General features: G+C 37.6%; 7 protein-coding genes and 2 long non-coding RNA genes across 15 annotated transcripts; 2 read left to right on the top strand and 7 right to left on the bottom strand.

The window, feature by feature from the left end:
- Nucleotides 1-90: 90 nt before the first annotated feature.
- Nucleotides 91-1745, bottom strand: FHL (far-red-elongated hypocotyl1-like protein). 2 transcript variants are annotated; one of them, NM_001085052.2, is made up of 3 exons: nucleotides 1547-1745; nucleotides 418-905; nucleotides 91-331 (listed from the first exon to the last, which is right to left on the bottom strand). In NM_001085052.2, exons 1-3 carry the CDS (start codon nucleotides 1588-1590, stop codon nucleotides 258-260), a joined length of 606 nt encoding a protein of 201 aa, NP_001078521.1. In that variant the 5' UTR covers nucleotides 1591-1745; the 3' UTR covers nucleotides 91-257. The 2 variants fall into 2 exon arrangements, with proteins under 2 accessions (NP_001078521.1, NP_195840.1); NM_120298.3 differs by having other exon boundaries at nucleotides 418-1745.
- A 346-nt stretch (nucleotides 1746-2091) lies between these two features.
- PCS1 (Eukaryotic aspartyl protease family protein) lies at nucleotides 2092-3942 on the bottom strand. Its single transcript, NM_120297.4, has one exon. The coding sequence runs from the start codon at nucleotides 3786-3788 to the stop codon at nucleotides 2427-2429; it is 1362 nt and encodes a 453-aa protein (NP_195839.1). The 5' UTR covers nucleotides 3789-3942; the 3' UTR covers nucleotides 2092-2426.
- Nucleotides 3943-5288: 1346 nt separating this feature from the next.
- Nucleotides 5289-8252, bottom strand: AT5G02180 (Transmembrane amino acid transporter family protein). Of its 2 annotated transcripts, NM_001342649.1 has the most exons (12): nucleotides 7856-8233; nucleotides 7485-7765; nucleotides 7181-7395; nucleotides 7079-7102; nucleotides 6796-6979; nucleotides 6491-6710; nucleotides 6275-6410; nucleotides 6037-6202; nucleotides 5910-5953; nucleotides 5766-5828; nucleotides 5536-5664; nucleotides 5369-5458 (listed from the first exon to the last, which is right to left on the bottom strand). In NM_001342649.1, the coding sequence occupies exons 1-11, from the start codon at nucleotides 8074-8076 to the stop codon at nucleotides 5566-5568; spliced, it is 1653 nt and encodes a 550-aa protein (NP_001331278.1). In that variant the 5' UTR covers nucleotides 8077-8233; the 3' UTR covers nucleotides 5369-5458; nucleotides 5536-5565. The 2 variants fall into 2 exon arrangements, with proteins under 2 accessions (NP_195838.2, NP_001331278.1); NM_120296.5 differs by having other exon boundaries at nucleotides 5289-5664; nucleotides 7856-8252.
- A 162-nt stretch (nucleotides 8253-8414) lies between these two features.
- AT5G02170 (Transmembrane amino acid transporter family protein) lies at nucleotides 8415-11468 on the bottom strand. 2 transcript variants are annotated; one of them, NM_120295.4, is made up of 11 exons: nucleotides 11094-11468; nucleotides 10726-10997; nucleotides 10306-10520; nucleotides 10193-10216; nucleotides 9934-10114; nucleotides 9632-9851; nucleotides 9403-9538; nucleotides 9138-9309; nucleotides 8986-9029; nucleotides 8829-8891; nucleotides 8415-8733 (listed from the first exon to the last, which is right to left on the bottom strand). In NM_120295.4, the coding sequence occupies exons 1-11, from the start codon at nucleotides 11249-11251 to the stop codon at nucleotides 8638-8640; spliced, it is 1581 nt and encodes a 526-aa protein (NP_195837.2). In that variant the 5' UTR covers nucleotides 11252-11468; the 3' UTR covers nucleotides 8415-8637. The 2 variants fall into 2 exon arrangements, with proteins under 2 accessions (NP_195837.2, NP_001190204.1); NM_001203275.2 differs by having other exon boundaries at nucleotides 8415-8625; nucleotides 9934-10023; nucleotides 10189-10216; nucleotides 11094-11353.
- Nucleotides 11469-11648: 180 nt separating this feature from the next.
- AT5G02160 (uncharacterized protein) lies at nucleotides 11649-12884 on the bottom strand. The gene is made up of 2 exons (NM_120294.6): nucleotides 12471-12884; nucleotides 11649-12227 (listed from the first exon to the last, which is right to left on the bottom strand). Exons 1-2 carry the CDS (start codon nucleotides 12716-12718, stop codon nucleotides 12086-12088), a joined length of 390 nt encoding a protein of 129 aa, NP_195836.5. The 5' UTR covers nucleotides 12719-12884; the 3' UTR covers nucleotides 11649-12085.
- Fes1C lies at nucleotides 12732-14819 on the top strand (the record flags this gene model as incomplete). 3 transcript variants are annotated; one of them, NM_001342648.1, is made up of 7 exons in its annotated part: nucleotides 12732-12897; nucleotides 13016-13127; nucleotides 13325-13467; nucleotides 13552-13602; nucleotides 13696-13917; nucleotides 14030-14132; nucleotides 14260-14629. In NM_001342648.1, exons 2-7 carry the CDS (start codon nucleotides 13042-13044, stop codon nucleotides 14627-14629), a joined length of 975 nt encoding a protein of 324 aa, NP_001332564.1. In that variant the 5' UTR covers nucleotides 12732-12897; nucleotides 13016-13041. The 3 variants fall into 3 exon arrangements, with proteins under 3 accessions (NP_001332564.1, NP_195835.1, NP_001031822.1); NM_120293.3 differs by lacking the exon at nucleotides 12732-12897 and having other exon boundaries at nucleotides 12994-13127; nucleotides 14260-14819; NM_001036745.2 differs by lacking the exon at nucleotides 12732-12897 and having other exon boundaries at nucleotides 13053-13127; nucleotides 13321-13467; nucleotides 14260-14817.
- AT5G00820 lies at nucleotides 14406-14684 on the bottom strand. Its single transcript, NR_142439.1, has one exon. It is a non-coding gene; the product is annotated as an other RNA (long non-coding RNA).
- On the bottom strand, nucleotides 14673-15908 carry AT5G02140 (Pathogenesis-related thaumatin superfamily protein; the record flags this gene model as incomplete). 2 transcript variants are annotated; one of them, NM_120292.2, is made up of 3 exons in its annotated part: nucleotides 15672-15814; nucleotides 14905-15577; nucleotides 14673-14829 (listed from the first exon to the last, which is right to left on the bottom strand). In NM_120292.2, exons 1-3 carry the CDS (start codon nucleotides 15724-15726, stop codon nucleotides 14673-14675), a joined length of 885 nt encoding a protein of 294 aa, NP_195834.1. In that variant the 5' UTR covers nucleotides 15727-15814. The 2 variants fall into 2 exon arrangements, with proteins under 2 accessions (NP_195834.1, NP_001331114.1); NM_001342647.1 differs by lacking the exon at nucleotides 14673-14829 and having other exon boundaries at nucleotides 14833-15577; nucleotides 15672-15908.
- AT5G00815 lies at nucleotides 14933-15189 on the top strand. The gene has a single exon (NR_142438.1). It is a non-coding gene; the product is annotated as an other RNA (long non-coding RNA).
- Nucleotides 15909-16774: the final 866 nt, after the last annotated feature.

Raw genomic sequence — 16774 nt, 5'->3', positions numbered from 1 at the left:
CCTTACCGGATCAGCATTGGACAAGTAGTTAAGGGAAATGATCATTGTGAATAGTTTCAGCATTTGTGTCTAAGACTACTATATAGTAGTATTGAAGGTGAGATCCATGGATCATTTGTCTGCAACATCGGGAACATGTAAAAGGTTTGTTCTGATCTGGTTTTATATATGTTTCTATTCAAAAACAAGGTGAAATATTTATATAAACATTGCAGTGATTAGTGATATTGATAAATATGTAGATAGATTCTTGTTGTTTACATCATGAGTGTAGAAAAGTACTGCTCAAACTCTTGATCAATGGTTGGTTTCGTGGTAGCTTCTTTGGAATCTGCAATCCAAATGGTGAAAGAATAATCACAAATAATTCCCATACACAATGCGTGACACTAAAGCATTTAGCTTTTCATTGATTACCTTGGTTGCTGACACTCCACCTTGCAGAAGAAAGAATATAAGACTCAACTGGATTCAGAACCTCTTGAAGATCTTCGACCGCAAATTCGGAGTCGTGATAAATGAATTCCATGTGAGTAAAGTCTTGGGTATCTTCTTGTGTTTTGTGATCAACTTTGGAAAAGCATTGTTCTATGCTTGATGTAGCAGCATAACCAGAACTAGAACTTCCGGTTGAATAAATAGAGTCTTTAAACATGTACAAAGAAGGGCCTGTAAAAGATGCAGAAGAGGAGGCTTCATCGCTGGTTTTTGTGTTCTCCATGGCATAAGAGCATTCTGCATAATCTATAACTGATGATGGACATGAAGAATTAACAAGAGAGGCTTGATGCTCAGAACAAAAGTGTTTTGGTAAGGGTAACAAGTCTGATTCTTCAGCATGCAGTTTTCTCTTTTTGCTTGTGTCTAGAGATTCCACAGCAACTATCATCGGATCGTTGATATCGCTGAAATCATATATGGTTAATCTAGTGAAAGGTCATGAATTGACTTATTTTCCATGAGACAAAAAGAGGTAAAGGATAAATAGAAGACTAACACTCAGCTTATACCATAAAGGGACATATCCATAATTACAAGTAACTATCCATAAAGTATTCACACCAGTCAACAAAAGACTTAACATTTTTCATTGATACCACACTGAGATAAAGAGAAAGTATCATAAATCTTGTTAGTCCACAATCTAAATCCACAAGTAAAATTTGTCCATAGTAAAGATAAGATCCAAGTGTTGAGTATCTCTTAAGTCATCATCAACAAGTTGCCGTAGAAATACAAATCCTAAACACTACACACAAACACACACTTCACCTTAAAACATAGTGAGGAAAACCAGCAAACATCTAAGGACACAATACTATGTAGCTCAGGAAGTTTAAGATTTAAAGAAGATGAAAACTTGCGGGAAACGTACAAAGCAGAACGAAAGAGAGTAATTCGAGCAGAGAAACTTGGGTTGATTTTGCAGATTCAAGATACAAGTTTTGAGATCAAGTTTTAAATCTTTACATAGAGTTGTTTTGTATAAAACATAGAAGGAAAAATAAGTAAAAAGAAGATATTATGTTTTGTTGAAAAGAAAAACCTATGATCCAGCGATGGGCTACAACTCTTATCTGCATCATCCATGATCTTAGAAGATTAATTTTCTTCCTCCAGATATTAGTTTTGTTGTTGGAGATGAAGTGTGATTAAGATCTCTACTCTCTAGTGTCCGAATATTCTTTCATTAAAAAAGTTCAAATGTTCGGTATAGAAGGAAAGGAGAAAAGCAAATCCGCGTTCTCAACCAGAGGCGACTGCAAATCACGGCCATGACCTGGCGAGAAACCGTTGGCCCATGACAGAGGCCGCACGTGCAACGGCGCGTGAACTAAAGAAAAAGACAGTAAACCGCGTTATGTTCCCACGTGGGAGTGAGACTATTGTGGGCCCTGACGTTTCAAATTATTAACTCGTCAGCAACTTGAACCTGTTTGATGCCCAAATCTTGGTTATTATGGGCTTTTTTAGTGAAATTAATTTGGGCCTCTTTAAACACACGATCGCCCAAAAAGAATCCATGTCGTTGTAACTAGAGGGATCCGTTAAAGGATCAAATCTACATATACACTTTTGCGATTGACATAGGTCAAAACAAGTTTGTTTTTTCGCGATTTTTAACATTAACTTTTGTAACTTTATTTTGAATAACGAAAAAAAACATAGTGCGATTCAAAAGTCCAAAACTGATGACGATTAAAGATTTTGTGATATAACTCTCAGCTAAAAATTAATTACGCAAAGAAAAGACCATGTCAAAAGCAAACAGAGACAACTAACTAACTACTACCAAACTCGAAGTTATTACACACCCGCTCGTGTCCGTAACACAAATCTCATTGTAGTCACGTGCATACCTTTCTACTAGAGAAACCATTTCTACGTAGGCAAAAAACTATAATTACACACTGGTTATCTATGGTTTACGATCCGATTCCGAGTCTCTGACCCGATACATCACATTCTACCGGAGCTAAACCGATTCTTGATCTTTGTAGATCAAATTCGATCCACATGTTCTGCTGATGATGATGTCCAATCACGTAAGCCTCCATTCCCATAAGGTCGGAGTTTCCAAATGTGAAACAATAAACCGAATCGTTTCCAACCGTGAGATGCGGGACTCGGTACAATAGCGGCTGACCCGAAACCGCTATCTCGGCTCCTTCGAAAACCAGAGAAACTGTTGGTAAACGGTGGAGAATTCCGGACCGTATACGAACCGGTGAAATCCGATAACACAAATCCATGGTTCCTTGGAAAACAAAATCTGGGTCTTCGTAAACCGTTAAGATTCCGTTTGTCCGGTTTAAGAAATGGGATCGAAGTGCGGTGTAAACCGGTCCAAGCAGGAAAGTAAACTGAGTACCGGAATCAACCATGGTTTGACCAGCACCGGTATGATCCGGTACGAGAACCGATTTAGGGATGGGTAAAAGCTTACCGTTAACTTTAATACCCGTGAGCTGGACGGTGTAAGCTACACGGTCGAAGTAAGGTAACGGCGTAGAGATACGAATTAACGGCGTGTAATTTAACGGCGTTAACCACGTGAAGTTAGAGTCGCCGAGGAGAAGAAACCCCGGGAAGTCGTCGGTGCCGGAGATGCAATAAGAGAATTTGGGGAAACCCATTTGAGAGATAAAAGAGAGGGAACCACGGTTCATACCCAATAACCCAGTTGTTTTGGTATCTTCTTCCGGGTCGGATCCGGATACGGAACCCATACACCCGAAAATGAGATTGGAGTCGTTGGTGGAGTTTCCGAAGTGGAAAATCTCGGCGGCGAGGTTACCTTCGGAGGAGGAAGCGTCGGCGTAGGATAGAGTTGCGTGGCAGAGTTTGTCTGAATCGCAAGAAGCGGGTATGAGGAAGTCTCGGGTCCGGGTACGACAAGTGGGTGAGGAACAGGGGATTGGGGAATAAGAGGAGGAACGGGTCGGGTCAAAATTGTTAACCGGGTTTGGGTTTGAGGAACGGTTGCAACGAAGCCAGGAGAGTTCACTGCCAGTGTCAATGACCATGGAGATGTTTTGAGGAGGAGTACCGACGGTGAGAGTAACGGTGAGAGTGACGTTGTGGTGGAAATGAAGTTTGTCGGTGGGTCGATGATCCGTTGGGGTTATTCGGGTCTTTAGAGGCAAGACAAGAGTTTGAGAAGAAGACGAAGAAGAAAATGAAGAGAATGAGAAAGAAGAAGAAGAAGAAGAAGATGAAGATACACATTTATATGTTCTTACTGAAAGAACAAGGAGAAGAAACAGAGCATGGAATCTTGAGAACATGATGACGATATTTTGAATACTTAAGTTTGTGTTTCTTGCAAAGAACTGAGTTTGTGGCTATGAAGAAGTATAGAAGAAGTGAAGTTTGGTGCAAGTTCACTGAACATCAATGAGAGATGTTTGTTCTTTTCAGCTGGAAAAATATCTCTGTTTTGTTTTCTTTTTCTTTCATGTAAAATAATAAAGATTTTCTCATTTATTGTTACAGAGAAAATAGCTTTCACATAATATTCTGCAAATATTATCTATCACTGTCATACTTTTTTTTCTATTGATTGTATTTTTGACTTCCAAATTTATTATTTGTTTTATTTAAAAAAAATAAATGTATTTTGGTCATGAATAATTAAATAAAAAATTCGTTGATAATTAAAATGAAAAATTAATCTGCAAGAGTATGATACTGAGCATATATGAGATGAACTAATCAACCATGTAAGAAAGTTTGAATAGTCTGATGATTTTTAATGTGTGAGTGGTACAGTAGAAGGCTCGAAACTCAAGGCAAATAATTAGGGGAATGATTTTAATATTATTAATAAATCTCTTCACAAGGTTGAATTTGTTACTACTATTAAACTAAAAAATTTAAGCTTACACTTCTGTTTTAAAAAAACGCTCAAAGCATGTGATTTTTACCTTGGTTTCGTCAATGGATTTGCCATGGGAGTTTGGGCGGTGCGGGCAATACAGATTGAGCCATTTATATACTCCAAGAGTCTAATTTTTCACCATATTTTAAAATTACTTTAGGTTCTAATCATCTTTTATCAAGAGAGGTGTTATATCAAACGACTTCGTAATATACATTGCAGAGTTTGGATCCCATGTTTAGATGTCAGAACTTTAATTTGCAGGTAATCATTATATTCACTTTTCCCCAAAACCATTTGAACCCAAGAATAAAACACTAAATAAAGAATAAAGAAGCTGTAAGATGAACTAATGTTTTGCTTTTGGGAAATGGAATAAAAATGGATGAGAGTTTGAAGATGTGACATTCACATGGAAAAAGACTTTTGAAAATTGAGAGGTATGGTTGCACATGTTATTTGCCTTGCTGTTTTAAGGACAAAGCCCTATCATTTATGAGTTTGGGTCCATGTTTATTGAATCCTGCTCCAAATCAGGATACCTTCACTTACCAATCAACTTCTTCTCACTTGCCCACTAGCTAGCTCGTGTGACACATTGCTTTGAATTCACAATATGTTAGGTTTAAAATTGTACTACGTAATTATATCATCTGATTAAAAACTATTAAACTTTTTTTTTCTTTCTGAAATGCATTTAAATATACCTAATAGCTGACCAAGAGGTTGGGAAATTTCTATTCTGATCACCTATAATGTTAATTCCTCGAGCCGGGTTCGTCTCTGCGAGAAGTTTAAGGAGTTTTATTGATGATTGCAGCTTAGGAACAAGAGTTTCAAAGGTCTTAATTAGAGTTAAGTGGATTATCGTCGTTATTTGTAGTAATGATTTCATTGATTAATCTAACAGATAACAAACGATTGCAAGTGAGTACAATTTTTATGCAAGATAAATATAAACTAAAATACAATAAATCTTAAGTTTTTGTTAAATACAAACCATAATACATAGGGTATGAAAGATACATTTTGTTAAAACTGAAATGAAGTATATGTGGTTTTATCTCTGCTTGTTTCCTAAAACAATTAAAAGAAATCTGAACCAAAACTGAATAAAAACTAGATAATATAATAAACATTAGAACACAACACACCTAATTTTAAATCGCCGTCGAAAATTTCAGTTAATCTGTCATTTGGTTGGCTAATCTTGAGATAGCCGAGTAAGTACCACAACAACCACTAACCACCCCGAAGACTATAATGAATATGCATAATCCAATCTGAACAAATAAAACACAACACACATACGAAAAACAGTTAAAGACTACTAAAGCTGAATCAAATAATTATTACATTTAAAGTAAAGTAGGTATGTTCTTACTTGTGTGTTGCTTAATTTACCCTTGAGGATACTGAGATAACATAGACATGGGAAGATAAGAGCCTTCGACAAAACAAAACAAAAATGAATATCCTTGGGTTTGATAATGTTTAGTTTCAATTTTTTTGGGATGGAAGAACTTACCACAAGCATTGCAAGGAACGATCCGATTAGTGCTGCCACGATCGCTGTAATTGAGAAAATTCGATCAGAGAAGCTATAGTGGGATGAGTGTCTTGCGTAGGAAGTTAGGGATACATAGAGACATTACCGAAGAAAGGAACTGAAAGAGCAACCACCAAAGTAGAGGTAACTAGCATTGTTCTAAATAATATCGATACACCACGTGATCTCATCTTAGCTGTTGGAATGAGTTCTTCGAGACTCATAACTATTGGGGTGATTGTTAAAGCGTATTTGGTCATCGGTGTAATGACCTAAAAGATTGAAGAACATCAATTTATGGTTATACTAGTATACAGAGAATATAAGAGAATGTTGTATTTTACCGCTGTCCAGACCGCGACTTTAGATGGAAAGAAGTGCTTAGGCATGTTCAATGTGAACTGTGATTCCACTGCTTCGCCAAACATGGTGTAGCCGCAGACCGCAACAGCTATGTACAAGACCGTGCAGAAACTAAAGCTGCATAAGAAAGAAGGATGATGAGTATGTCTATTAGGGTTCCTTGTGAAACAAGTAAAGGATAGGTTTCTTGGACTTACCAGATAACTAAGACAAGAGGAAACCTTGAAGGATCTTTCATTGAAGAATAGATATTGGGAAAAACCGAATGACCCGAGTAACCAAATCCAAAAATCCCTATAGTGACAGGTAAGTTACTTAAATCGAAAACTCGTCCTGTTGCATGAAACCCTATTCCATCGACTGCACCGACCCAGAAGAGGCAGATACCGAGTAAGATTGACGCCAAGACTCCTCCAACTAGATAATTAAGACCACAAGAACGGCCCATTATATATAGCCAATGAGGAGATAATCAGAGTTTTCAGTGGGAAAATTTTCAAACCTGAAAGGTAAGAAAGCAAGCTAAGATCTTTAAGCCAGACAGTTGGAAGAACAAGAAGAGTGGTTAAGATTGCAAAGATCTGAGGAGAATCTAAAGATATCCCTGAAGCAATGCTCAATGAAACGTTTGGGAATAGCCCTGATAAGTTATCGCTCATCATGATTATGTATTCCACACAAGCTGCCTATTTTTGAAAAACAGAGTTACGATTAACAATAAATTGTCAACTATCAGTGGAAGAATTTAGACAAGAATATTTAACAATAACTAAGATGAAACTTACGTACAACTCCACGTATAGAAGAATCTGCAATTCATGAACCAAAGTTTCATTTTCAAGAAACAGAAAATTTTGATATTTGAGTTTGATTGATCAAAAACTTACAGAGATGATGAAGCGACCGGTGATTCCAAAGGCGGCTTGACCGATATCGGGGTAAGTTTGAATACCAGGGGAACTTTCTAGACATCTTTTCATGAGAACACCTGTGTAGCAAGTTATGACTCCGAAGAACAAGAGTATGGGCAGACCAAGCCATCCACTTTCTTTAATAGCGTAAGGCATTGTTATTAACCCTAATCCACACAGTACATTGGTTCCTGCAAATAAACTTGATATATGAAAACATTCCTCTATTTATGAGACAGAGCAATCATCATTAGAGATTAAGAGTTATTCATGATTTTACCATTGAGAACAGATTGAGAGAAGGAGCAGAGGTTAGGTTCCGGTAATGGAAGATCGGTGACGGAGAGCTTGAGCTGAGATTGAGGGTTGACGGGTAAAATCGTTTCTTCTTTGTCAGGAACTGGTTGAGAGAGAAGGGGTTTGCTTGAGGAAGAAGACAACGAATCGCAAAACGAAGATTGTTGCTTCTTCTGGAAGGAAGAGGCTAATCTCCGGGAACTGCTTTGAGGCATGAAACTCACCGAAGGTGGAGTCATTCCGGTCAACAAATCCATTGATTGTCTGAAATAAATTCATCTAAAAATATCTGAACTCTTGTAATTTTAGAGAATTCGAGATTGAAAAAACAGAGGAAAATTATGAGTTTGTTACCGATAGCTTTGTGGCCATGGAGGGTTTGAGACATCCGAGAGATTGTTATCAGAACGGTCTCGTGATAACGGAGAGGAGGAATCTGAATTTTCTCCGCCTCTCCGACCGTCGTCGTCTCCGTCGTGTTCATCGTCGGAACAAGCAAGTGCTGCTTGATTTTCCTCGTCATCTGTCAGAAACGAATGGTCTCTGTCGTGTAAGAATTCTTCGTCGAGTTTCATCTTCTTCCTCTGTTTTCTCAAATCTCAAAGAAAGGTAGAAGAAATGTGCAGAGAGAGAGAGGGAGAGATAGACGGAGAACAACGGGGTTTTGTTTTCCGGCGAGTCAAAGAGATTTCTTCTATATACGGAAACATATCAATGGAGAGAAAACTATTTAATGTTTCTTTAATATTTGTTTCCTTTTATTTTAATTGCGGTGTAGATTTGATGCTGACGATATTTTTAGGATTCTACGAATTTGCAATTTTTTTGATTATTGTTCTTTTCGTCTTCTCTGTTGACTAACTTCCAAAACTGTGTAAATCCATCAATGCAAGTGTTACTCCAGTCCCATTTTCCAAAATATTCTGTTATTTATTTATTTTTAAATGAGCAAATGAAAAAAAAAAATGAAGACTACATTGAGTAAAATGGACTTAAAACTATGAATAAAATACCAAAAAAAAAAATCAAATTGGATTATCTTCACACAAAAAACCATTGGTTTATCAAAAACCGGTTTTATTCAAGTATATACCGGTTTATTCCTTCGAATATACGTACTTATTCTGCAAAACCAATCAGGTCATTTCGCCGATTAATCTGGCGATAGCAGAATAAGTCCCGCAACAACCGCTTACAATGCCGATTATCACGATTAAAATACAAATTCCAATCTGAAAAATAAAAACTCTTTTCAGTCTCAATTTTCTACGAAGTATTGACAGTAAAAATATATAATCAAAATCGAAGTTTTCAATTATATTCTTACCTGAAAGTTAGTTAATCTACCCTTCATAATGCTGATATAACAGAGACACGGGAATATTAACGCCTGAAAAAGACCAAAACCGAAATCGTCAAGAACTTGTTTTGATCCTTAATTTTTCCGGCAATTATTGAGATTGATTTGTTCTTGGAGAACTTACGATAAGCATTGCGATGAAAGATCCAATCAGAGCCGCCACAGTAGCTGCAATTAACGTTGTTACATTAACGAGTTCGGTCATTGTTTTATACAAAGGGGTTTCTTGTGCAAGAAGTTAGGGTAACTAGAAATTGATAGAGAGAGATAGTTTACCGAAGAATGGAACTGTGAGTGCAACGACCAAAGTGGAGAGAACTAATATGGTTCTAAAGAGCATAGAGACACCTTTGGATCTCATCTTTCTTGATGAAGACGGTATGAGTTCTTCTAGGCTTAGCATTACTGGAGTGATCGTTAAAGCGTATTTCGTCATTGGTGTTACGACCTAATCATACAAATGAGATAGGAATTGAGAGAAAATTATTATGAACAGAATGTGAAGAAGGTCTGAGATTCTTGATTTGGAAGGTTATCTAACCGCTGTCCAGACTGCGATTTTAGATGAGGTGAAATGTGGTGGCATGTTCAGTGTAAATTGGGATTGAATCGCATCACCAAACATCGTGAATCCACAAACCGCTACCGCAATGTAAAATAGAGTGCAAAACGCAAAACTACATAACGCAACAAACAATTATTTTATGAAATGAGAAGTGATGAAAATTAGACCTAGAGGTTTCTTGCGCTATAAGCAAAAGTTGTTTTACCTGATGAGAAGCACCGTAGGAAACTTGGAAGGTTCTTTCATGGATGAGTAAATGTTGGGGAAAACAGAGTGACTCCCGAAACCGAACCCGTAAATTCCGATTGCGACAGGTATGTTAGTTATATCAAGAGCTTGTCCGCTTATGTGAAATCCAACCCCGTCTACTGATCCAGCCCAAAAGAGGCAAAGCGCAAGCAAGATTGAGGAGATGACACCTCCGGCTAAGGAAACAAAACATTTCTTAAATTTAATTAAAGAGTTCAAATCTCAGAGATTGTTGTGTGTGCCAATTACGAGATGAACCTGAGAGATAGGACAATAAGCTGAGGTCTTTGAGCCAGACAGTAGGAAGAACAATAAGAGTCGTGGTAATGGCGAAAACTTGAGTAGAATCTAAAGAAAATCCGTTGATGTATAAGGAGGTATTTGGGAACATTCTTGACAAATTATCACTCATCATGATTATGTATTCCACACAAGATGCCTACAGAAAAAAATTCAAAGTTAGGACCTCAATTTCTTCAATCATGATATGAAACATGAAAGAGAGTTTGGTACTTACGTATAACTCTACGTAGAGAAGTATCTGAAATGTAATTCCAAACCCAAGTTAAGTTAGGATCACAATTCACACACAAACAAAGTTAAGATTGATTATTTGAAAAATAATCTTACAGAGACGAGGATGCGTCCAGTGGTTCCGAATGCAGCTTGACCGATGTCCGGGTAAGTGTGGATTCCAGGGGAGTTCTCGAGACATCTCTTGAGGAGAATGCCGGTGTAGAAAGTGATAATGCCAAAGGAGAAGAGTATGAAAAGCCCTAACCATCCTCCTTCTTTAACTGCGTAAGGCATTGTAAGTAAAGCTACTCCACATAGAACGTTAATTCCTGCAAAAAGAGAATGTTAAGAATCTCAATCTAAATAGAAAAGATAATCGTAAACTCAGTACTCTCGCACTAATGCTATACTAAACGTAAACTCAGTTCATCAATATATATCAGATTTGGTTTCAGTTTGATTATTTGACTAATCTTGGAAAACAGAGAAAACCTAACCAAAACTCAGATTGAACATTCCTAATGCAATTATTACCGTTGAGAACGGATTGAGAGAATGTGCAACTGCGGTTTTCTTGGGGAGTTAAAAGATCCCCTGGGACTGATAGCTGGAGATGAGAAGCAAGAAATGATTTGATGGAGGACACAACAGAGCTTTGGATCTCGTCTTTGTCTATGAGAAGTTGCTGTTTGCTTGGTGAAGAAGTAAACGAACCGAAAACAGAGCTTTGTCGTCTCTGGCGAAATGAAGAGACAAAACTTGTACTAGTCGGAGGTGTAACTCCAGTCAACAAATCCATAGATTGTCTGAAAATATCCCCAAGAACACCAAAATTATTCTCTAAAGAATAATTTCTTCAGATCTCTTACAAAAACAGAGCACTTAAAAAGAAAATGATTTACCGATAACTTCGAGGCCACGGAACGGGAACGTCTTCGGATCTGTTACGAGATAAAGGAGTTGAGGGAACGGAGCTCTCTGTTTGGCTTTCTTCATCTTCCTCATCGAACGTGTGATACAAATCTTCCCTTTCTTGATCGAATGTCTCGTTTTGCTTCATCTACTTTGTTTGTATTCTTCTACTGTGCTCTGTTTCAAAAACCAACAAAAGGTCTAAAAAGAAGAAGAAGAAGATTGAGAAGAAGCAACTAGGGGACGCAACGAAACGTGTTCTGTTTTCAAGTTCTAAATTATTGTCACGTTTCTTTATATTCTTTAATTAGCAGTCTCCTTACCTATGATGATGTCTCCCTGAATTTGTTTTTCCCCATAATTTAAATGTATTAATGAACAAATTCACGATTTTCCCATTATTCCACCAATAAGATAAATTTAATAATGTCCCATTATCCTATCACTACTAAATCTAAGAAACTTCAAGAACAATTCAAAGAATCTTCTACTCTGACGCGTAAGGTTCATTTACAAAAAATTTAGTTTTTATACAATAATACTATTTGCTTGAAAAAATATAAAAACGTTTCTGGCGAGGTTATTTATAAAACACAGAAATAGACACGTAATGAAGATTAGTTGATATGCATGTGATGTAAGAAGCCAATGACAGTTGGGTCATTAATTGGCCATTAAATGTTCATCTCTAATTACTTATGCAGCAGTTAAATTTATTTTTTGTTCGTTTTATTTTGGTAGCTGAGCACCTTCGTCTATAACTGCTTAAAAACTTACAATAATACTCAGACAATTTCTTACAGAACAAGAAAGCAAAGAAACTTACACATAAAAAAGCAATTGTATATATATATATATATATATATATCCACCCATCTCCAAGCAACCATTGATCATTCCAAGCTATCTACTTTTGCAGAGGTATATTGTAGAGAAGAAGAGGAATGAGAAATGGAGCTTTTTACATATATATGAAGAAGACTTATGATTTATCAATCTGGTTAAGCTTTCCGAGTCCATTGCAGTTAGCACAAACGATCTGAGGAAGATCCTTCCGTGCGGCGTTGGCTCTCAGAGTCACTCCTCCTTTCCTCACAAATCCTGCTCCGTCACATTCCGGACACCTAAACCACACACATTTCAGAGCTTAAACTCACAATGTACAATCTCTGATTCAGTTTACTACATCGGCTAAGAGTTTATGTACGTTTTCAAAATCCATAACAGAGGATTTAGTCCGGTTAAGATAATTCGAATGTTGAACCGGACAATAAACTATGATAATCTGCAATTGATCAGTCAAAATTTGGTTTAACGAGCATTAAAACCGGTTTAAGTCACAAGGTAAAAAGATGAGAGTGGTTTACGTGTCTTTGCGTTTGAAGAGGATCGGGAATGCAGTTCCGACGAGTGCAACGGCGATGGCTCCGCCGATTAAGTAGATTGTTCCGTCAGAAGAGACATCACCGACGGCGGCGACAACTACGGAGGAAGAAGATCTCTTGTTTTTGGGAAGAATCACATTGTTCGGTGATGGTGATCCCCACGAAGAAGAATGTTTCAGGAAGTTGGTTGATGACACGAACGTCGTCTGCAATGCCGGTGCGATCGTCATAATTTAGGGTTTTAAGTGACTGATTTCGATTTGGGGGAAGTAATAAGAAGAAGTGATTTGATTTTTATGGAAAGGTTTTGAATTTGGATTTGCTTCGTGACGTGTCACTCTCTCGAAGTGGATAACGTTTTCACTTGGGATTTTTGGGGTTCTTCAGTTTTCTTTTGTGTGTGGATAAGGTAGGCCCCTTCAAGATATTTCGAGTTAACAATTGGGCCTGTTAAGCCCATTATTAAGTTAGCGTGAACATAAGGCCCAAACTATTTGTCATTGTCTCTGACTCTCTGACCTTCGCAGAGTCTTTCTCTTCTTCCGTTGCTTCAATGGCGAAAGACGGACCTAACTGGGACGGTCTGCTTAAGTGGAGTCTCTCTCACTCCGATGGTACTCGACCTACTTGCCAATTAAGGTACGAAGTTTCTTTGTAATTTCAGGTTTTGTTGGTCACTTAGTGGAGCTTATGTTGTTTGTTGGGTTGTTTTAGAAATTTGCGTGGTTCTGCGTCAGTTTCTTATGAGGAATGAATCATGTAGTGGAATTTGACTATTTGATTTGGTATTGTTTGGTAGATGGTTTTTGATGATATGAAATTGTTTGGTTAGACAGTGAGGAGGATCGAAAATGGTTTGCAGAAGCTATGCAATCACAAACGGTAGATGTAGTCAAGCGGTTGAAGGAGATTACACAGGTATTGCAGACACCTCAACAAGTTTTGGAGGCTCATGAAGTGACCCCTCAAGATATTGAAGGTTCAATATGGAGTTCACTATTGTTTTCTTAGCTATTTTCTCTCTTGTTGGTTACTAAGATTTTGAGTTATGATGATTTGGTAGGTTTGTTGGATGAGTTGCAGGAACATGTTGAATCGATTGATATGGCTAATGGTGAGTCTTTTCATACTTTGACCTTGTAACTTTGTTCTATATCTGTCTTTTGATTGCTGGGCTTAACTTGTACTTCTTTGAATGTATGGGCAGATCTTCATTCCGTTGGAGGCTTGGTACCTCTTCTTGGCTACCTCAAAAACTCCAATGCTAATATCCGGGCTAAGTCTGCAGATGTTGTAAGCACAATAGTTGAGAACAATCCTCGGAGTCAAGAATCAGTTATGGAAGCCAATGGTTTAGAGTCCTTGCTTTTAAGGTTTACTTCAGACACCGATATGCATTCTCGAACACAGGCTCTCGGTGCAATATCATGTAAGCTGCTCTGAGTTCTATCCTATATACTTAGATGGTCGAATGCCTTTTTCAAAAACAAAAATGTCTATCGTAAATCTGATGAATGTATTGTGGTAAATTTGGGGTACAGCTTTGATTCGCAATAATAAACCTGGGATCACAGGTTTCCGGATTGCAAATGGTTACTCTGGTTTAAAAGATGCTTTGGAAACTGATAGTGTGAGATTTCAAAGGTAATAATACTCTTCACTTTTCTTCATGCTTGGATTCCTCTGAACTTTGAGAGAACACAAAGTTGTAACCTTTGTTCTGCTGTTGTCTAACTTTCAAAACTTTTGTCATTACTTTCTCATTCTTCAGGAAAGCTTTAAACTTGTTGCATTATCTTCTACAAGAGAATGACTCAGACTCCGATATTGCTATAGAATTCGGGCTTCACCATTTGATGATGCACCTCGTGTCTAGCTTCGATGCTGATGTAAGAGAAGCTGCTCTTCGAGGATTGCTTGAGCTCGTGAAAGCTAGAAAAGACTGTAGTACTTGTGGTTCTAGCATAGTGAAAGGCGATGAGAGACTCAGACAGATTCTAAAAGATCGGATCAAAGCAATCAGCCGGGTCAAAGCAATGAGCTTGTTTATGTCACAAGAAGATCTATCAGCCGCTAAAGAGGAGAGGCAGCTCTTAGATTCACTATGGACCACAATCTTCAACGAACCTTCTTCTCTTTAGAGACAAAGATACAAAGAGACAAAACCGTCTGTGCTTCCTTATATCATGAGTAAGCACTAAAACCGTCTTTTATGTCTTTGGACCCACCAGCTAAAGCTTGTGTCTTTAGAACACTAGTTAAAAGGATGGTAACCACTGTATAATGACCAAATTTTGATTCTATTTTGAGTTCAAATTTTCTCAGTTTCTCATTCAATGACCTAAAAACAGACCGTACAAGTACCAAATCAAGCTACTGCATGATAAACATAACATAAAAATCAGAAGCCTCTCACTTTGGAGGACAGAAAGTGATAACATAACGAGAAGCTCTACACTTATTCAAACTACTAGAATCATCAAACGCATAACTATAAGCTTTAGGACAAATCGCTTTAAACAGATTCGCGAACAGAGTCGGCTTACACGCCTGAGGATTCGCATATTCACCGGTGCAACAATACTTAGCCGATTGCATCGCCAAGCAAGCACTTTTACAACCAACCACTTTCCCATCTCTCTTAACTTCCAAAGCTGATGGACAACAAATGTTCAAATTCACTTCACAAGCCGCAACGCCACATCCAACTCCACCGCCGATTGGTTTCATCGACACCGGAAGATTGAAACCGTCGACGAGACTTACGTCGTAGAAATGAAGCGGAGAGGAAGATGAGCCTAATGTCATTTCTACTACGGTTGCTGGTGGTACACCGCCGGTTCCTTGGCAGTTGATAGAGCCGTCGTTGCAGTCTCCGGTTTGGCATGAGCCTTTACCGTTTTGGTTAAAGGTGCAGCCTTGTCTACCCCAGATTCGACCGGACCATTTATCCGGTACGTCTATGATGGTTTCTTCGCCGCTTCCCATGTGGAATCCGCCGTTTCTTGGTGTGATTTGGCCTCCGCCGCCGAGAATTCCCGGCCAAATGCTCTCCTGGCAGTTATTCACTATTATAAGCTGAGCTCCATCTGCAAAAGAACAAAGTCACTATTATTGAGAGGAATCAAAACGAGAAACAAAACCCATTTCATAAATTATCGAGAAGGAGAAGAGATATCGTACCAGTGAAGGCTGAGATAGTGAGAAAGAGAAGGAATAGAGTTGCAGATTTCGTCATTGTTGTTGATGTTGTTGTTGTTGTGTGGGGATATATCACTTCTAAAGTTTGCTTTTGTGTGTGTTGTGGTTGTTTTCAAGAGAATATTAATAAAGAATATGTTGAGGACGTCGTGGTCGAAGGAAGAAGTGGAAACTTGGGTTGCAAGACTAATATTGGTGTGGTGAAGTGGATTGTTGTATAGGGAACTGCCAAGTGCTAACGTTTTATAAACTGAGACTTTCATGGGATTAGTGGGAAAGAGAAAGATATGGAGGCTTGATCGTGAGCCTTCTTCTATGAAGAATGGGTTAAAGTTGGATTTAAAGAAAAAGAGAAAGATTCATATGTCTCTCAAACGTTTATTATTGGATAAAGATTAACACTCATAGATTTCTTCATCATTGCATTTCTTTAAGGCAAATTTGTTTATACTTTACAATCCATAACTAATTTTCAGACCTAGCTAAAATCTCATTGTCTAACATTTTAATTATTCTTAGAAATTGATTTGATATTTTTGAATATAGTTTTATAATTTTTGTAATAATGTCGTAATGTTACCACCTGAATTCACTGTTTTGAGTCTATATGAAAATTGTAATAAGGAAAATGTTAGAGTGCTTCACTAGAGTTTTGAACTTTTGATTTTATATGTCAGTTTGTTTTTCTTTCAAAAATTATGTTATATGTTATCTATGCGTATATAAACTTCATCACTTGCTAGTAGCCTAGCATGTCCCAACATTTCTTACCTTTGCTATGACCTTTTTCACTTTGTACATCAAATCAGCAGAGAGCATATATGCATTACTTCAATGAGAGGATTTGCTTTGTTTTTAAACAAAGGCTATATTTACACAAAACAAATCATTCTCTTTTTAATGTTCTTATAATATTTTGTTGGTTTTTGAAAGGTAATAATAGAGATCGAAGCCAAGAATGTCACTAGAGTCTATAGACTTGCTTTTAATAACAGGTGGGGAGGTTGAAGGTTTTGGTGGGTAGGTATCTTGCAAGACATACATATAACATATTGATGAGTACTACTTGCTCAATATTACTTCAA

Source organism: Arabidopsis thaliana, chromosome 5 (assembly GCF_000001735.4).
Source record: "Arabidopsis thaliana chromosome 5, partial sequence".
In the NCBI taxonomy this organism is placed as follows: domain Eukaryota; kingdom Viridiplantae; phylum Streptophyta; class Magnoliopsida; order Brassicales; family Brassicaceae; genus Arabidopsis; species Arabidopsis thaliana.
The sequence above is the reverse complement of the archived record's forward strand: the minus strand, read 5'-3'. Positions and strand labels throughout refer to the sequence as shown.